The sequence below is a fragment of the Pelecanus crispus genome, chromosome 14, assembly GCF_030463565.1.
Source record: "Pelecanus crispus isolate bPelCri1 chromosome 14, bPelCri1.pri, whole genome shotgun sequence".
NCBI classification, from domain to species: Eukaryota; Metazoa; Chordata; class Aves; order Pelecaniformes; family Pelecanidae; genus Pelecanus; species Pelecanus crispus.
This window is the reverse complement of record NC_134656.1, coordinates 2,695,910-2,713,614: the sequence shown is the minus strand read 5'-3', so window position 1 is coordinate 2,713,614 and position 17,705 is coordinate 2,695,910. Positions and strand designations below refer to the sequence as shown.

The window sequence follows — 17,705 nt, the reverse complement described above, 5'->3', positions numbered from 1 at the left end:
TCCTGGGCTTTCCACCTGCCTGGCTGCGGGAGGAAGAGCTGATGGGGTTCACCTGCCAGCATTCACAGCATGCAAACTCTGGGCATTGGTAATTCAAGAAGGTGCATGTTTGCTGCTGAGAAGCAGTGTCTGGAGCGGGGGGAAGAGACTCTTCCAGTGCAGGCGTGGAAGTAGATGTATTTATGCATAAGTAAAATAAGATATATGTATATCTGGGTACCCTTACGGCTGTTAGATGGGTGCACTAAGGGATGCTCGTTGGGAGTTCTCTGAAGCCGCCTAACAATCGCCAGCTTGATGAAAGAGATAAAAACACTGCTCGTACGAAACCCTCTGCTCTAGCTATCTGTTCCCCACGGCATCTAGAAACAGAACCATTCACAATGCCAATGTCAACGCTAAGGGGAACCCATATCCCCTACGTCTGGTGGGACAGGCTGAGATTAGTCCTTCTCTAGCTGCGTAGTAGAGGTGCTAGATAGGCAAGCCATGGCTTCCAAAGGCCACAAGACTAGGAAAGGTCAATTTGTAGTGTTCAGAGAGCCAAAGGAACGGTGATTGAGCAGAGGTAGTAAGCTGGTATTTCTCATGCTACTAACTTGATATTGCTGTACAGTGCAATTCAATTTGCAAGGATTCCCTGGACCTTGAGGAGGCATGGAGCAATAGGGAAGAAGGGGCCTTTTTAAAAAATCTTTTTTTTTTTAATTTTAAAATTTTTTATTGTAAAATTTTCCATCATTTGTTAAACTTCAGTTCCTGGCCTCCTTCATTGCTGAGCAGACACTGGCTTGCTAGCCCAGACCAAATTCCCCATCCTCGTCTCTTTGAATCACATATTCTGCATGATTAGCAGACAAGGAAGCCTCTAATTTCTGAGCGGGCAATGGGGAGGCTCTTTCACCTGTTTTTACTCATCTAGTACCTCTATTAAGCAGAGAAGTGATCAGAACGGGTGGTAGCAGGGTAGAGGGAGAATGAGCCGTGCAGCTTTTGATTAGTTCCGTGCGACGCATTTCCCGTGGTACCTAGAGTTTCCTGAGCAGCATCCGCATAGTGACTCTCTGCACGGTTTGCTTTTACTGGAAATGAGGGGAGAGTAAAAATTAGACCTGGAAGCAAATGCCAGACAGGAAACTTTTGATTACTGACTCTAGGTTTAAAGACAAGTGTTTTGAGGGCCGGGTTCATGACAGGATTTTTCTGTTTGAGCGTTAAGTGAAAAAAAAAAAAAAAACAAAAAACAAGAGGGTTTCTGAAATTTGTCTCACTGCGGTCAATAAATGTCATTATTAGAAATGACGTATTCTGCATTTAATTGGTGGCATTAGTTTATCTACAGTTGACTGAGTCTTGCAAGAAGATTTTTTTCATCTGCATTGGAAACAAAAAGTACTCTCTTCTTCCTCTAAACAGATAAAAAAGACAATTTTTTAATTGTCTAAGCCACGGAGAGCCAAAACTTTAACTTGTTTTGTCCAACAACATCCAAAAAGTTAAAATTTCTTCTTTTTTTTTTTTTTTAAAAAAAAAACCTCACAAAGTGAGCTAGTTAATCTGTGAATTATTTGCACTTGTCATACAGGAAATAGCATTGCATTAAGCCTGGCATTTAAAAAAAATAAAAATAGATAAAAACGGGGTGTGGTGCAGTCCCTTCTGGGAAGGGATTTGAGCATCTGTGTTCACGCATCTGGTTTTCCTAACGCTTTTTAGACAGGCCCTACCACTTCTGGGGAGTCACTGGCTTTGCTGAGGCACCACCACGGCTCCCGTGAGCCCATCCCAAAGTGCTGCTCAGGCACTGCCCTGCCAGGAGATTGCCACCACCACCAGCGTCCTCCACGCCATGGAGCAGCCCTCTACCTGCGGAAGGGTAATGATGTGGCCCCAACACCCCAACCTGGCCACCGGTGGGCATCACCTGCTGAGTTCACGGACAGGCTGAAAAGGCTGAAGGGCGTGAAAACCCAGTCTTGTTTTACACTTGAGCTCGGCAATCGGAGGAGCTCGCGGGCACACACAGAAGGAATTTGCAGGAATTCTTTCTGCTTCGCGGCATCCCGTGCAAGCTCAGCCGACGCCACCCTCGGCATCCTGGGGACTCCCTAGGCACCCGCAACGGGACCCCGCATCCCTAGGGAGCCCCGGGGACCGGTGGTGCTACCGGGGCTGTTCTGGAGCCAGGGTCTGAGCATTGCGGCATGGGAATGGGATATTCAGCATGCAGAGTCTCAGGGAGACACGTGGGTTACTCTCCTCTTAGTCTCCTCTGCAGTCCCTACGGAAAGATGCGGTCCCTTCCGTGCAAATAATCCGCTCCCCTCAAGGCAACTGATTATTTCCAGATTACTGTCAGTCCCAGCATGAGTCTCTGACACCAGTTTAATTGGTTAGAAGGTCAAACGCCAACCCAGGCTAACGTGGCCCACCGGGCTCCAGTGATTGACACTGATTTCCACGGGCAGTAGTGATTAGTGACACCTCGGACACCCTAGGCTGGATGAGCAGGGGCCCACTGAGTCAACCAGAGGCATCCTCCAGTGCGTACAAAAGCCTTAATCACACCCCTGAACAGAGATATTGATGTTGTGTGTATCTCAGACAGACATATACATACACTGATATAGAGATAGATATACGCACAGATATACATACACATTACAAGGTGGCCCAGTCCAGCATTCACTCAGTATAACAGCCAAGGTCTTGCTGAGTTCATTACGGTCAAGGACAAACCACAGCTGAGGACAACCTTCCAAAGAGGTTCCTCATCACCTACAGGACTGAACTCATGCTGGACAAAGTAATCTGAGTTTTAGCTTCCCACTTCCCTGGAATCCTTCTGTTTCTTTTTCTCTGATATTCATGTATTATCATGATCACTTGGTTCATCTTTTTTTTTTTTTTAGCTTTTCACCCAATCATATTTTGGAAAATACAAGAGGAAGAAATGTGGTCATGGATGCCTTCAGATGTTTATCAAACCATCTGTTAAAGAGCATCTGAAGCACACATTTCATATAGGAGCCTCCATAGTCCTGGCTAACCATATGTTCATCTTTTTGACATTACAATCAGAAGACAAAATAAACAGAGATGAGATGCCACAGCAAATTTCCAGCCTGATTAACATAGGAGTAATCAAACCCTGTTACCACTCTGATTTGCTGGCTTTCTGCAGCAGGAGGGGTGAGAAAAGCCCCACCACAGAGCAGTCCTCCTTCCCTGGTGTTATGAGGCAGAGAGCACTCGTATTTGGACCCTGCAGGAGAGCAGCGTGGTCTCGGAGGCGTGATCGGCGCTAACTGCTCCTGCAGCAGCAGGCAGCCCGCGGAAGGGCAGAGAGCCGCTTCTCCTGGCCAAGGCAGATGGTAGGGTGGACACAGGGCCCAAAGCGATGGGCAACAGAGGAGGCTCAGTGAGCAGTTTTTAAATAGGAAGGAAAACAAAAAGGCGGGGGAAGAGGTACATAGCATGTAGAAAAAGGCCAGCATCTTTTCTGCTCATCACAGGCTGGGCTCCATGTCACGGGGAGGTGAGCTCCCGTCCCCCCGCACAGGCCAGCACACAGCTTCCTGGCACTCAGTCACAGATGGATGAAGACAAGCTCGCAGTGAAAAACAAAACAGAAGCGATAGAGAAAGGACGTAACCTGTCTCAGATCGGCTGTCCGTTTTACGCAAAGACCCAATCGAAAGCCACCCGAGCAATTCCAGGTGACCCCGAGCCTCCGCCACACTGACCCCATCGCCTCCCCATGTCCTCCCACCCCGGGCAGCAGCTCTCCGAGTGCCGTCTCGGCAGAAATCAGCACGGCTACAGCAGCGCCGCAGTCAGAGGGCAGCATCGCCACTGGTGCATGGGCAAGACCCCACAGGCTGCCCCGTGCACCGGCGGGGCGTTTGGGATGCTCCCTGACCTTGCAAGGCAATGTTTGTCTTGCACAGCGCGTTCCCACGAGCCATGCCAGCATCCCTTCTCTAACTTAAAATATATTAAGATGCAAAATGGTGAAAAATGTGTTTCTGTTCTGTTTGCTCTAAGGACTTTGTGGTGTATCAGTTATGGAAAGAGGGATATAGGAAATCAGCCACTCCCTACACATCACTACAACAGGAGGAAGATCCAGCTAGCTCCAGATGAGAGACTGTATGTTCCCCTGCATCGATGGAAATGGAAAGGGGCAAATCCTTTACCAGCCGAAGCAGTAAAAGTGTGGTGCTGGGGTCTGCTATGAGAGACGATTCATCCCGAGGAGTTTCCTAAGTGAAACAGTCATCAGTGACAGACCGCGGCTGGATGATTAACTGGCGGGTGGGCTGAGAAACAGGATGAGTTTTCTTTTCTAAGGGCAGGATGACACACCGAGCATCACTGGGAGGCTGTTGGAAATTAAAGCAGGTGGGAGATTTGGGATGTGAATGTAAAAGATCCAGAAACCTTTATTTGGGAAAACAGGTGATTTGGGTCCCCCTGAAGGTAGGGACTACTGTGCAAAATTCCTTCCTGAGGTCTGAGACATAACCAGACGGAACGAGGCAGTGGGAGCAGGTAAAATTGATATTGCCCTAACAAAACGCAGAAGGAAAAAGCTTTGGTTCTGCTATGGCAGCTGAACTAAACAATATGGGAAGTATCCTAATGCCATACACACGGCAGCTGCAGACCCTCAGTTTAAGCACCCCTGGGTTCACATTTAGCATCTTATGAGGGCAACAAAACCCATCAGTGTCACAAGAGACAGATACACTGCAGGAGCAGGAAAGCAACATTTGGAAATGACCCTGATGAAGGAGCTATATAATGTAAAAAATACCCAGAAAAGGGGCAGTGAAAGGCTATTTTTACTTTCTGTCACTTTCTGTGACATAAGATTAAGAAAGCGATGTAGAAAATGAAAAGGGAAAAACCTGCAACCTCTACAAGAAATATTATATCCAACCGAGTGTTTTAACTGGTGACAATGAACCCTGCAAGATGGGACTGAGATTCAAAAATAAGAAATAAGACTAGTGCCTCAGCAATAAGACTAGTGCCTGCGATTGCAGGGATGCTGGCTGGTGTGACCCTACGAGGAACCATCGGTCCTCAGGTTTCGTCGTCTATGGAGCTGATGGGGTTGAACAGAGATTTCATCTCATTGCACTGTCGTATGCCTGTGAGAAATGTGGATTTACCCTTTGATGCATCCGAAGTATGTCACTGGCTGAGACAGGGCAGCAGAGCAGCCGGGCCCTTGGGATGAAATGCTGACCCTCCTGATGCCACAGGTGGGTGGCCAAGATTTCAGCCTTGGTCTGCTCCCAGAGAACACTTCCCACGTAATGCTCCCTGCTTTAAAGCCGAATGGAGCTGCCTTTGCTCTAGCTACACAGGCTGAGACCCCAAGCAGGAAAAAAAAAAAAAAAAAAAGAAAGAAAAAATCTGGATAGTTGAAACATGATCTTGGAGATTTGGTGTATTTGGCAGGAAAGTGGATGGAGTGTTACAGAGGTTCTGCTTGCAAAGAAAAGCTCAAATGAAAGACAGAAAAAAAGAGCTGAGGGGAAAGGAAGGAAGGATGAAATTTTCCTCACTTTAGTCAGCACCATATCTACCCAGTTACCTTTGGTTGGATTTTATGCCAGGGAAAAATAGCTTCTGGCCTCTTATAAGCTAAAAGGCACAGCAGAAAGTTACACCTGCAAAACGCCAGGCTCTAGTTATACTTCTGAAAAACATATTCAGTGTTTACAGTATTTAGGCTGTAAGCTACGTTTTGAGCTATGAGATGGAAGATCTGAAAGCCAAGCAGATGACCTCCACAGATCATCAGTTTTGCATCTTGCCTACCAAGAAAAAATAATGAGATTCAGTCCCAGAACTACTACATAAAAGAACTGGGAAAATACAGGGGAAAAAAAATATCCCAGAATTAAATACTTCTAAGGGGATGAAAAGTATCCTAAAAGTATCCCAAATACCAGCCCTGTTGCTTTCCCTGGGACATGTGAATAGAGAAAAGCTCTCCCGTAGGTAAGATTTATGGCTGGCCTTGGAAGGTGCTCGCCACGTCTCAGAGGGCGCCCGGCTGAGCACGCTCTGCACGGTGGACTCGAGGCGTGGAGGGAAGACGGAGCAGGGACTGTGCTTCATCCAGAGGTTACGAGGCCAAAGGGACCGGGGTGGAGAAAGGGTGTCTCTGCCATGCAACGTTGTGCCGTGTCAGAGAGCCCTCCTGTGTCCCATGGAGCGGCAGGTCCACGCAGCCCCGTGCAGTGCCCTGCAGCGAGAGGAGCTCAGGAGAAGTTGCTAACTTGGTGGCACGGTGATGGCTTCATGTTCCCATGTCACCTCTGCCTGGCACGGCGTCGGGGTGATGGAGACATAGGCAAAGCATCACCTACCCATCGGCACTCACTGAGCCTGCGTTATTCTGTTTCAGCTACGACTCCAGCAACAAAAGAAAAAAAAAAAAAGCAGCATGAACCAAAGCCCTGCTGTTGCCCCGGGTAAGTGTCTGCCAGCTCTGCCCACGCTGCCCACCGCTCTCTCTAGCCCCACAGCCTCGCTATCCTCGCAGCTACAGCCCGAGGCAGACTGGAAGGAAGATATGATTTAAGGTCCAGCATACACGTAAATACATTGGACTGCCACAGCACAGAAAAAGCACGTTAATACCTAGAATGCTTCCCTCGATGGCGCCACGACATGGTACACACACGCACACACGTACATAGAAATCTACGGGTAATGCATGGGAATGGCGTGTTGGCAGTGATACAGACCTTGGCGATGGTTCGGGCTGCTGCTCTTTCCTTTAAACAGAAGCAATAGTACATTAGCATGGTGTCAGGTGGCAAAAGATGTTGCTGCTTCACTGTTAAAACATAACGAAAGGACAATACCAAACAATACAACTAAGTGGAAGTTGTGGACAGAAGAAAGGGAAAGGAGTACTTAATTCCTGGACTTTCTGGCCGGGGCAGAAGATCACTGGAGACTCACACAACCTCAGAGAAGACACATACAACGCACAGGGTTGAAGAGTTTATCCCAACCCATCCTCGTGCCTATGCACGACTGAGACACCTGACGGTCGTGTGATTTGCGTGAGCACAGGAGGACTTCTGTGGGCTCAGAGAGCGGCCCCCTTCGTTTGGAAATGCACCGCCCTGAGCTGTCCCTGCACGTAGGGAAGGATGTGAACGGCTCCCGTAACCCTGGTGCATTTGCTTTTCCTTCCTGGCCTCTGGGACAGAGCTAATGTCAGATCTCTTGACGCACGGCTTCACGCCGCAGTGCTAACGCGTGGTGCTGGGAGGAGGACAGCGGCGGGAAGGAGTATGGACCCCTGCCCTGACACCCTGACCCCGCAGTGGGATTTCTGCCTCCAAAGCCTTTGGCAGCCACTTTGCCAAAGCAGTTGGCAAAGGCTACATGGAGGGAGTGGGATGCCACAATTTTTGTATGTGGTTTCCTACCGAGATCCCAAACCACTTGATTGCCCTGAAAAATCTTTTGACATTGAGGACAAAGTGAGCTGAGCACCTGCAAAAGGGTAGGCATAACACTGCAAGCCAAGCTAAGGCCACACTGAAAAAAAATCTCTCACCTTCACTGACCAGGCATCTTGGTGGCATTTCCCTCCAGCCACGAGGAAAACTTGCTCTGCCTTCAACTACTCTGATTCACAGCTTCTTCACGCTGGGAAATTGCATTTAATCTGGGGCCCCGAAGCAGCCTTGCCCCTGCAGCCCCACAAGAGAGGGAGCAGACTGTGCTTCTCAGCAGATAAGGGTCTGCCTCCCCTAACACCAGACAGTCTAAGGGACAAACCGGACTGTGAGAAGACCCAGGCAGGAGCAGCTCGATTCCCTCTGAGCATGATGCTGTACCAGCCCTGGCCCTGCCTCCATGCAGCAGTGACCGCTGAGACGCTGAGATCTGCACAGACCCCAACCCCTCTCCCTTAGGCTGAAGGCAGCAGCCTGGAGGGACTAAAAAAATGCCCCTCCACCCTCTGCTCCGTCCTCAGACAAGTTTGGAAGCCCAGCCTCAGTCACTAGCTCAAATACATTTTGAAGTTTGCAGTCTGACTCATGGGTCTACAGATCTCTACTCTCTGCAGAGACACACAGCCCAGGGCAGGTCCCATCCCACCCTTCCCCAGCTGGCCCCCATGCCCACCGGCATGGCCAGCATCTCTCCATCCCTCCTGGGGTCTGCACACTCCCTGTTCACCAAACAGGGCAACCTCACCTGCCTAAAAAACCAAGAATTACCCCTCCCGAGCATACATTTAAGCTGCAGGACTCCTGGCCTTCTAGGGCAACCATGTATACCTTGCCATAGCAGATTTAGCAAAAATTTCTCACTGCTACGACCTTGCCTGCTCTCAGGAGAGGCGAGGGAAGGCTGGAGGGAATGGGGAATTAATTAACACATCATGGGCCTGAGTCTCCTCTGAGGGTGGTGAAGAGCAGAAAGGTCAGAGGAAAACTGAGGACACTACCTTGATTAGACCCTTTGAAAACATGACTGCATTTTCAGCCAAGCACTGTAATATAACTCCAGAGCCAAGTTAGGCTGAAGAAATTCAGGTACAGCATGGGAGAGGGATGGGGAGGAGGTCACTGAACAACCCATGGGGGACCAGCTGCCAAAACTTCTCACATCTTCAAGGCTGTCCATATGCAAAAGGCAGGAAGGAAAAAAACAAAAGAAAAAAAAAGGAAAAAAAAAAAAAGGAAAAGGTTGCAAAGTGTGTGCTTTCCAAGCTCTCTTAACTCTGCTGCTAACCTGAATGTCAGTCCCGATTTGCTCTTCAGGTTCCTCAGGAGCTCCAGCTGGTTCAGAGGAGGGATGAGTCTAGAGGGAGAAAATAAAAACCATTAATATTCAGGCAGCGCTGACTTCAGAGCCTCCTGTCTTGGAAACTTTCCCCGCTGCCCCATCCTTTCAACTAAAACCAGCTTTGTGCCACCAGCTGCAACTAGGAGACAGCTTGGGAAGGATGGAGAGGGGCTTGGCTGCTACTTCCAACAGTGTCCTAAGGCAGAGCAGTAGGGGAAGAGAGAGCGACAGCAAGAGAGAGAGAGAAAATTGTCTGCACCACCGGGTTTTGAACCTCCCAAAAAACAAGTGGCTGCCAGGGATTGAGCAGCATGGTGGTGTTTTGGCAGGAGAGCTGTTTCACCACGGGTCGTCTAGCAGTTGGCATTGCTACGTTTGGAGATCAGCACTTCAGCTGTGTATTAGGTGGAGAGAAACTCCAGTTTCAGAGGCAAATGGGAAAACTCAACCCTGCTGCTCTTGGGAATGTAGGGAGGCAAGGGAAGGAGCAGCTTATGGGGCAGAGGAAATTGGGACACGAGGGTAGGAGCATCCCAGGAGAAACAGCAGTGCGCTCCGGGGTCAAGTTTAACCAATTCCCTACTGTCCATGTCAGGTGTTGCTCCAAAATGAGGGAAACTCATGCATCACTGCCTCCTAGGAACCATGGGTTTCCTTCCTTCCTCAGGAAGAAAAAGAACCTGACAGCGGGAATCCTGGTTAATAATTAAAAAAAACAACGAACAAACACCCTGTTGCTTATCCTGCTTTTGTGCTAAAAGCCACTGAATTAGCTCCCACATCCACTTTTGGTTTCTTCCCTCAGACCCGGGGAGACTGGAGCTTGCTCCATACATATTTAACGTTGATATTCAGTCAGCTGTTCAACCAAGAAAGATGTGAGCTGGAGGTGTCGGGGGGAGGATGGAGAACGCTGCGCATGGTTGGGAAGAGCAGCATCTACTTAAGAGCGCGCTTGGGACTCTGCATTTGGGGTCAAGGCCAATGGGGCTCATCCCATGGCTTGCTGCAAACTCCTTTCTGGGCCACCAGCGTGCCCTTGTCAAACCGTCCAAGCACCACGTGCCATCACTGTGCCCAGAGGGTGCAAAGTCAGCACAGCAGCCGCCTCCGGTCGCGCTTGTGACAAGCGAGCGGGAGGATGCATCGTTGCGGGGACGAAGGGGAGGACAAGGGGCTGCAGCTGCCCGTGTCTGCGCCATTGGGGCCACAGCCCAAAGAGCCACAGCCCCAAGGCAGCATATACTTATGGCTTTGCTGGCAAATTAACCACGTAGGTTTTAATGAAAGCAAGAAGGACCTACTCAAACTGTCCCCAAACCGCATCTTAGGACTGGAAGGGATGCAAGGGCTTGCGCTCCCCTAACAGGCTGGTCTCAGCTGAGGTGCTGTAAGAAATGGGCCTGTTGCTTACTGTAAAATAAAGGCAGAGGTATTTATGCCCACATTTTTTCAGCCATTATGAGACCAATATTTGCACAGCTTTCCTCTAACTGACAAAAAAAAAAACCCCAGAACTGGAAAAGCCTCTCCTCTGCATGCACAAAACTCATCCTCAAAACCACAGTTGTTCAGCAGAGCAGATTTGGTGTTCACAAGATTGAGGCAACTGGAAAATTTTCCAATCCTAAGTATGGAGAAAAGAATAAAAATAGGCCTGAAAATGTTGGCTCGGCTCCCCAGTCCAGCTCTGTTCGCTTCCATCCAGAGAAGAGCACATCCTGATCTGATGAATTAATGATCCTCTTCACTCGGGATGTCAGGAAGAAGCTGACCTTGGTGCAGTGGAGCAGTGCACAAGTGCTGGGCTGTCACCTGCGTTCAAACCCACCCTAGGGGGGTTCCAAGATGGGAGAAGATGGTGCATAAAATCAAGCACAAAGCATGCTTAGTAGTTAATGAAGGGTGCACGACTGTTCTTTGGTGAGTTAGTTTCTCAGGGAGGTCCATACCCAGCAGAACATAGGACAACAGCCCCAGTTCCTCCAGCTGGGATCACAAATCCATGGCTCCCACCGATACAAGTCTCAGAGCTGGAGAGCTCATTAGCTCACTAGATTGAAGGATTCAGGATGCCAAAATGAGCTCCTTCCTTTGCATTAGCCCATAACACAAGGTTTACACCATGCTGAAGGTGACAATCTCTTGGGCCACCGCAGATGCTTCCATGCAAAGGTAAAGACACACAAGAAAACACAGAAATTCACTGTTTCTGTGGTAGGGTGATGGGTCTGGTACACGTGTGGTGGAAAAAATAATATTTTACTGAAACTATAATTATTAAAAAATGGGTATAAACTCAGCCACGTACTTGACCTGAAATTTAATCCGAATTGAATGTCAGCCTAACCTGTCATTACAAGAGCAGCTTGGGGAACAGCTCCTGCATTGCACTATTTCACCAGAACCTCAAAGAAAAGGCAGGGCTCTGCACAGCACTTTCACTGAGCTTTGCTATAAAGTGCTGGATGGAGGGCACCCTGCACTGGTGTGCGTGCCCAGGGGCAGGTGACACAGGTGCCACTGTGTCCTCCAGAGATGTGGAGAAAGGACCTCCGGCTGGGGCATCTCACGTTTTCTCTCTCTCCTCCTGGTCCGTGTGTCACTTGTTAGCAAGGGAAGCACGTTTCGGTTAGAGGGGAGCCAGGTGAGAAGATCTGCACACCACAGGAACACACACAGCTCATGCTACCCACCACAGCAACACCTCCGAGTCGCCGCTGCTGAGGGGACCCAGCGGTGCCTACAGCTGCTTCCCATCACCCCTCCCAGTACAGCACAGAGAAACGCCGCACTAACTCCAGGTGCCGGCTCCCCCGTCCAAAGGGAAGGCAAATTTGCTATTCCTAGTAGCACAGATAACGTTCAAGCATCTGGGGACAGTAGGGATATCATGCCTCCGGCCAGGACATCATCAAAAACCCACAACACAAGGAGGACAGCAGCACATAACAGAGGGTGGGAGCGCACACAAAACACGCGCACCACGACACGCACGCACACAGAGACGATGATGATTTTTTTGAACAGGCCCGGTATGAACACTTAGGAAGAGGGTGACAAGGAGATGAATGCTGGAATGGGATGGGCACTTAAATGAGTCTCCATGCTGCGTTGGAGTTCCTATAAGGAGCCAATTTTTACCCTAACCATGACTTTGTGTCTCCAGCCTAAGCTATATTTCATAGCTGAGAACATTTATGAAACTTATAAAATATTTTATGGGATTGAAATGGGATGGAAGTGGCACATTCTGATTTCACTCCCAGCAGTAGAAAAACACCCAATTCTCAAAACAGACAGTTGTTCAGCACAACAGGAAAATGCATTCATAATATTATACTTGCAATTCATTGAGGCAACTTGCTGTAAATTAACCACACGAAGTGGTAAGTGTGATTTACTAAGGCTGTAAAACTTGCATCTGTGAAAACTGGAACCAGGTTTGGAAATCAAGCACTAAATCACATCGGCTCTAAGAGCATTAATGCAGCTAGTGAGGATTTAAACTGCTCTAAGAACAGAGCTTGGCCCACAGTCTTAAAATGCAAGCCACTTATTCCCCATCTTAAAATATTGACTTGACTACACCTTCAGATACCCACCTCATATAAAATATGCCCGTGATTTGAAAATCTACTCTTTTCTGCAGAACCTGAGATAATATTATCTATGATTCTATGATCATAAATCTCATGCAGCCATATACAGGTCTTTGCATTTGGATTGATCCCAAAAGGTTAAGTCCCAGACTGAATAACCGGGGCTAATAGCTGCTTGTCTCTAGGTCAGTCTTAGAAGAAAAAACTGAAATGCTAAAGTGCTGCTGAGATGGGACATCCCTTTCCCCCAAATCAGACTGGATTACTAGAAGAAATAAATGACCATTTCAGTTTAGCATTCCAGATGGATCTCTCCTCCAGACATTGGCCTCAAAAGCCGGCCCAGCTGCTACTGGGATTTTATTCTGTGCCACCACTGATGCGTCCCCACAGTGCCACCACACCAGCAAATTCAGCAAACCTGGTGTTACCTGGCGAGGTACTTCCTACAGCGTGAAGTGGGAGAAATGGCACAATGAAGGATGGGAAAAGGGGGCTGGAGAAAGGGGAACACGCAGGAGCGATGGCAAAGGGAAAAATGGAAATATGAACAGGGAATTTTTCTTGCTAAGCGTTGTATGAATTGGAGCAGGTTGGTAAGACCATCAAGAAATCATCCTTAAAAAAAGCAAGCTTATCAAGCAGTCTCCCATTCTCCTTCCTGAGATCGTCATTTGACAGACAGTTTCCCAACACTTGTGTGTACCAAAAGCTAAAATGTACATGGAGGCGCATGGAGTTAGTCTGTAGGCAGCAAGATGAGGAGTCTGGTTTGGGCTTTCACTCATTCCTTTGAAAAAACTGATCTTCAGAAGTTTCTTTTATTCCCCTCTTTTTTTTTTTTTTTTTTAATTAAAGGCTTTGCACGTTACAGTCCCAAACAAAGAACAAGGAGTGACATGACACACAGTTTCAGAGTCACATGCACTTCATACCTGGAGGCACCGTACGTTTGCGTTTGCGTGCTTTTCAAGTGTTTTCACCAAAGAAAACCAAAGGGATAAGAGAAAGAAAAACAGAGGGGGGGGAAGGTGGGGTGGAGGAAAGGGGAAAAGAAACAGGATAAAGAAAATTAGCATGTGAACGAAGTGTATCCCCGGGAGCAGATGCACTGTGGCCAGGCTTACAGGTGAGCACGGGAGCGCGGGCTGAGCTCGCTCAGAAGCCACCGCGCACCCACGTCACCCTCGGGGACAGGCAGCTGGCACCTTGCTCCGAAAGCAAACGGGCACCACAGAGCGGGGAAAATGCGGGGGCCTCCAGGAGACCTTTTGTGAGACATTCGCAGCCCTCGGTCCCACCAGCCCGAGACTCCTCAGACTGGGCTGCTGACTTGGGCATGATGTGCTAGTGGCTTTTTTTTTTTTTTTTAAGGCCAATATATGAATATAGATCAGATCAAGGCCATGTTCTCATGAGTGACAATAAAGAGCAGATTTTTTTTTTTTTTTCCAGCAAATGCAGTGGTTGATGCACAGGTTATGGTGTCTGGGCACAGCAAGCTATGCAAGCGTTACAAGCCCAAACCACACCTGCACGTACAGGAGCCTTGTGCATATTTCAGATTTGGTTCTACCACATTTTGAATTTAAAGATGAAATCTAAGCGACTCGCAGAGGCCACCATATTTTCCCCAAACCAGTGAGACTAGCTCTACTGCAGTGATTTCAGTGCTGTTCTGGAGACACATGAACTCCTCTCCAAGGCATGTGCAACAATTTTCTCATATCAAGCAGCTGGTCTTTTTGGAGATGCCTTGGGAAGACAGGCAAGCTCAAGTCACAGGGCTCCCTCTATGGAGGAATAAGCAGCCCAGTGTTGAGCAGAAAGGGTGCCAAGGTAGCGGTGACTGTAGATCACCCCCAGGCACCGGGAGACGGGGATATCGTGTTCCTCCAACCCACTTCCTAACCACGTCGTGCATTTCAGCCGCATGTCAGCAGCCATGGCCTTAATGCGGTGCTGGGCTTGACGTGCTGCTGAGGCTGCACCAGCGCAGGGCTGCCAGTGCCCTCCAGCTGGCTTAGTGAAGTGGGTAGACGAGGAGAGATGGACAGTGAGAGTGATGGAAGCTGCAGCCAGAACATACAGTTACCCCCTTTTTTATTTTTCTTTTTTTTTTCCAATTAATTTGACTGCATCTAAAATACATTCAAAAGACGTTCACTGCTTTCTTGGTAAAAAATTCAATTTGACTAACAGCTGAATCCATCGGTGCACCCACGGCTCACTCTCCCAGGTGATGTTCACTTCGCCTGCGCACAGACAGGAGCTGGGATTTAAGGGTGAAGCTGGGAGAGCAGAAACCTGTGCCCAGGGAAGGCCAGGGTGACGCTGCTGCTCGGGGCTGGCACTGGGAGCAGCACCCGCAGCATCAGCCAGCAAAACTGCTACGACCCTGCTACGACTTTTTCTTGCCTTTTTATTCAAGATAGCTGGGCTCTTCATTGAACTACATCTTTGCTCTTTCTCATCCCCAAAGTTTGTATTTAGCCTCTTCTGGAGCTGTTGAGCTTAGTTTTCTTCCATGTATTAGCTCCATGGGAAACGCAGGCTTTAACAAGCGGATTAAGCAGCAAGTAGTTACCCCAGTATGTCCTCACGCAAAAGGGTGTCACTGTATGTCTGGCCGCGTGGTAAGTTCAGTCTTTCAAACAGCAGTAAAACCTGACAAAGTCCACTGAAATCAGCCCCTGGCTTTCTGCGTTTTGCAGCGGACTTTGGACCAGGCTCCAGTCCTCATCCTCTCCAGTAGCTGATCTCAGCCAGTGCTGCAAATGTACAGCGAGAAGGTCAAATACTGGGAGGGAGAGTGTTGATGTGGGGTGGGTTTAATGCTATTGGAAAACAGTTTTGCTCCATTTTGTTGGGTTGTTAGTTTGGGTTTTTTTGAAGCAAAATCTTTTAGTTGGTTCACAAATCTCTAGGGGGAAAAAGCAACCGATCAGACACACACTGGGAATGAATCCAAAGAAAACTTACTGACCACGACAACGTGACTTCCAACAGGTTTTTAAGATGGTTTAACAGGCTGGCCGCTCTGTTTCAAATACAGGCTAATGCTTACCCTAGGAAATATATCCAGATTGTCTGCCCGAGGGCTAAAAGGCACCAGTAACACGGGAAAACACAACGGGATTCACACCTGCAGCGGCACAAGGCGGTGCTGGACCACAGCCCTGGTTGGGAGCAGAGAAACGGGGCACAGGGAGCCCCACCGCACCCAACAAAACCCCCCGAAGCTACAGGAATATCTAACCAACACGTCCAACTCCTGGACAAGCTCAAAGAGATCTGCCTCGCCTCTAAAAACACGCCAGAAAGGGATGCACGGCCCTGCCTGTGACACAGTGCAGTGTGAAGTCCAAAATGAACGGCAACGCTTTGCATTTTACCTTCCAGGGAAGCCGCCTCCTCGATGCCACCAACCCTGAGAGTGGCACGGGGGATGCAGTGCTCCCCCACGTCCCGGAGGGCAGCGAGGCATGGCAGGGGACTCTGTCCGCATCTCCATGAAGCCCCAAATCCCAAGAGGCTGTGAATTCCCACAGCACCGCTCTAACCTGTGTTGTTTCAGCTGAAAAAGCTGCCTGGGTATGATGAAGAGTTACCTCTCCTTAAAGCAAGCCAGATGAATGCTGCTAAACCACAGCGGTGCTTTATCAGCATCATCCGTCACGGCTCTGCTGTCCTTCCCTACTCGTGTCAACAGATCGTGACGGATAAATGAAACGCAAGAAATGGGAAAATGCTCACCGAATCCCAAATTCGCCTCTTGGAGAACAAAAAAAAAAAAAGGAAAGGAAAGAGGGACCCCAGGGCAAATGCACCTGGGGAGAGAGCCGGGCCAGTCAAAGGAGGGCAGAAGTTTGCTGAAAGGCAGAAGGACCATTAGAGACCAGCTGGAGAGGCAAGGAGAGCCCGAGCGGGCGCGAGGAGCTGCACGCAGGGCGAGGGCAGCATTTACCTATGATCCAGGGCAGCTCGGGAGGGAGGTCTTCACACCTGGGCACGGCAACTGTCACAACACAACGCAACTACCAGCGGACGTGGAGAAATAAAGGTGAAAAGAAGAGCACGTACACACACAGACACAAAAAGGAAAAAAAAAAAACAAACAACAAGGAAATTAAAATCAAGTCAAAAAGAAACACACACACAAAAAACCAAAGCAAAAAGTCTCCAAAAGAAAAAGCATATACCAGCCCTTAAGAGCTCTTGAAATCAACTTTTTCAACCTAAAAGTAAATAAATAAATGAAACTATATATCCAAGTAACAAAAATAAACATGGAGACAGCGGCATCACGAGGAAGGCAGTGGAAGAGGGGGGTGGAGGAGGAGGTACCTGTACATGGGGACGGTGACGGTGCGTTCGTAGTACTGCCAGGTGGAGTGCAGGTCCGTCCGGGACAGGTTGGTGGCATAAAATCTCCAAGCCGCCTGCGGAGGAGGCACAGTGGGATGGTGGACACAAGCATGGCCAGCTCTACCCTCGGTTTTATAAACCGCAGCCAACACAGAGTCCTCCCTCTGTTTTCTGTGGGATGGGTCCGACATTTTGCCTTTTCCTTGATTTGATACATGACAGATTTGGGGTGGTACCGTGACACTCCTGACCATCTAAGCCCAGCTAAAAGTGCTGTAGGTACCAGGCACTCGCTGTCAGGGTGAGGCCAGGTATCAAACGGGTGTTGTTGCACATTAGGGAGTTAAATTTGGAGAGAGAGGAGCAGGGGAATGTCAAATGACTAATTTCAAATCACCAAGGCCAGCCTTCTGTGCAGACATCTGCTATGGTGAAGAAAATGCTCCCAATTGTAACTTTATATCAGTATAAATATTCTCTTTGGGAGGGGGGTGGAAAAAGTTTGGTGAAAACAGACTGTGTTAATGCATTTGTCTTGCTGCGCTGGGCTGGATTTCGTTCCTTTTCTCCCCCAGATTGCCTACCACATATGCTATTTTCCCATGGCTGATTTCCTGGCATTTATTCCCAGACAAGACCAGTCACCAGCTGCTGTCTCACACCTCACACACACGGCCCCGTTTTTCACCTGCCCGTCTCCTCCGCAACTTCCAGAAGTCTATTAAGTCCCCCAAAATCAGGACGATGTAACCCCAAGGCTCCTTGGATGTGATCCTCACCTGAATCAGGCCCGCTGCTGGGTTTCGCCTCTTCTCAAAGTGTTTTTGTCGATGCTGCTCTTGAACCTTCAGAGCAAACCCCGAACCCAAGATGCCCTGGGGAAGAGAACGAAAATTT

At 48.8% G+C, this 17,705-nt stretch overlaps 1 protein-coding gene across 7 annotated transcripts in view; it reads right to left on the bottom strand.

The window, feature by feature from the left end:
* KCNQ2 (potassium voltage-gated channel subfamily Q member 2) overlaps window positions 1-17,705 on the bottom strand; it is a 68,232-nt gene that overhangs the window by 18,879 nt on the left and 31,648 nt on the right. For 3 of the 7 annotated variants that reach the window (XM_075720955.1, XM_075720958.1, XM_075720960.1), the window contains exons 7-11: window positions 17,588-17,683; window positions 16,788-16,882; window positions 13,376-13,405; window positions 8,785-8,853; window positions 6,771-6,800 (exon numbers count right to left, since the gene is read on the bottom strand). In XM_075720955.1, the coding sequence (XP_075577070.1) occupies window positions 6,771-6,800; window positions 8,785-8,853; window positions 13,376-13,405; window positions 16,788-16,882; window positions 17,588-17,683 (320 nt within the window). Of the gene's footprint in view, window positions 1-1,028; window positions 1,083-6,770; window positions 6,801-8,784; window positions 8,854-13,375; window positions 13,406-16,439; window positions 16,478-16,646; window positions 16,679-16,787; window positions 16,883-17,587; window positions 17,684-17,705 lie in introns of those variants that run through there. The other 4 variants (XM_075720954.1, XM_075720957.1, XM_075720959.1 and 1 more) reach the window with 3 other exon arrangements.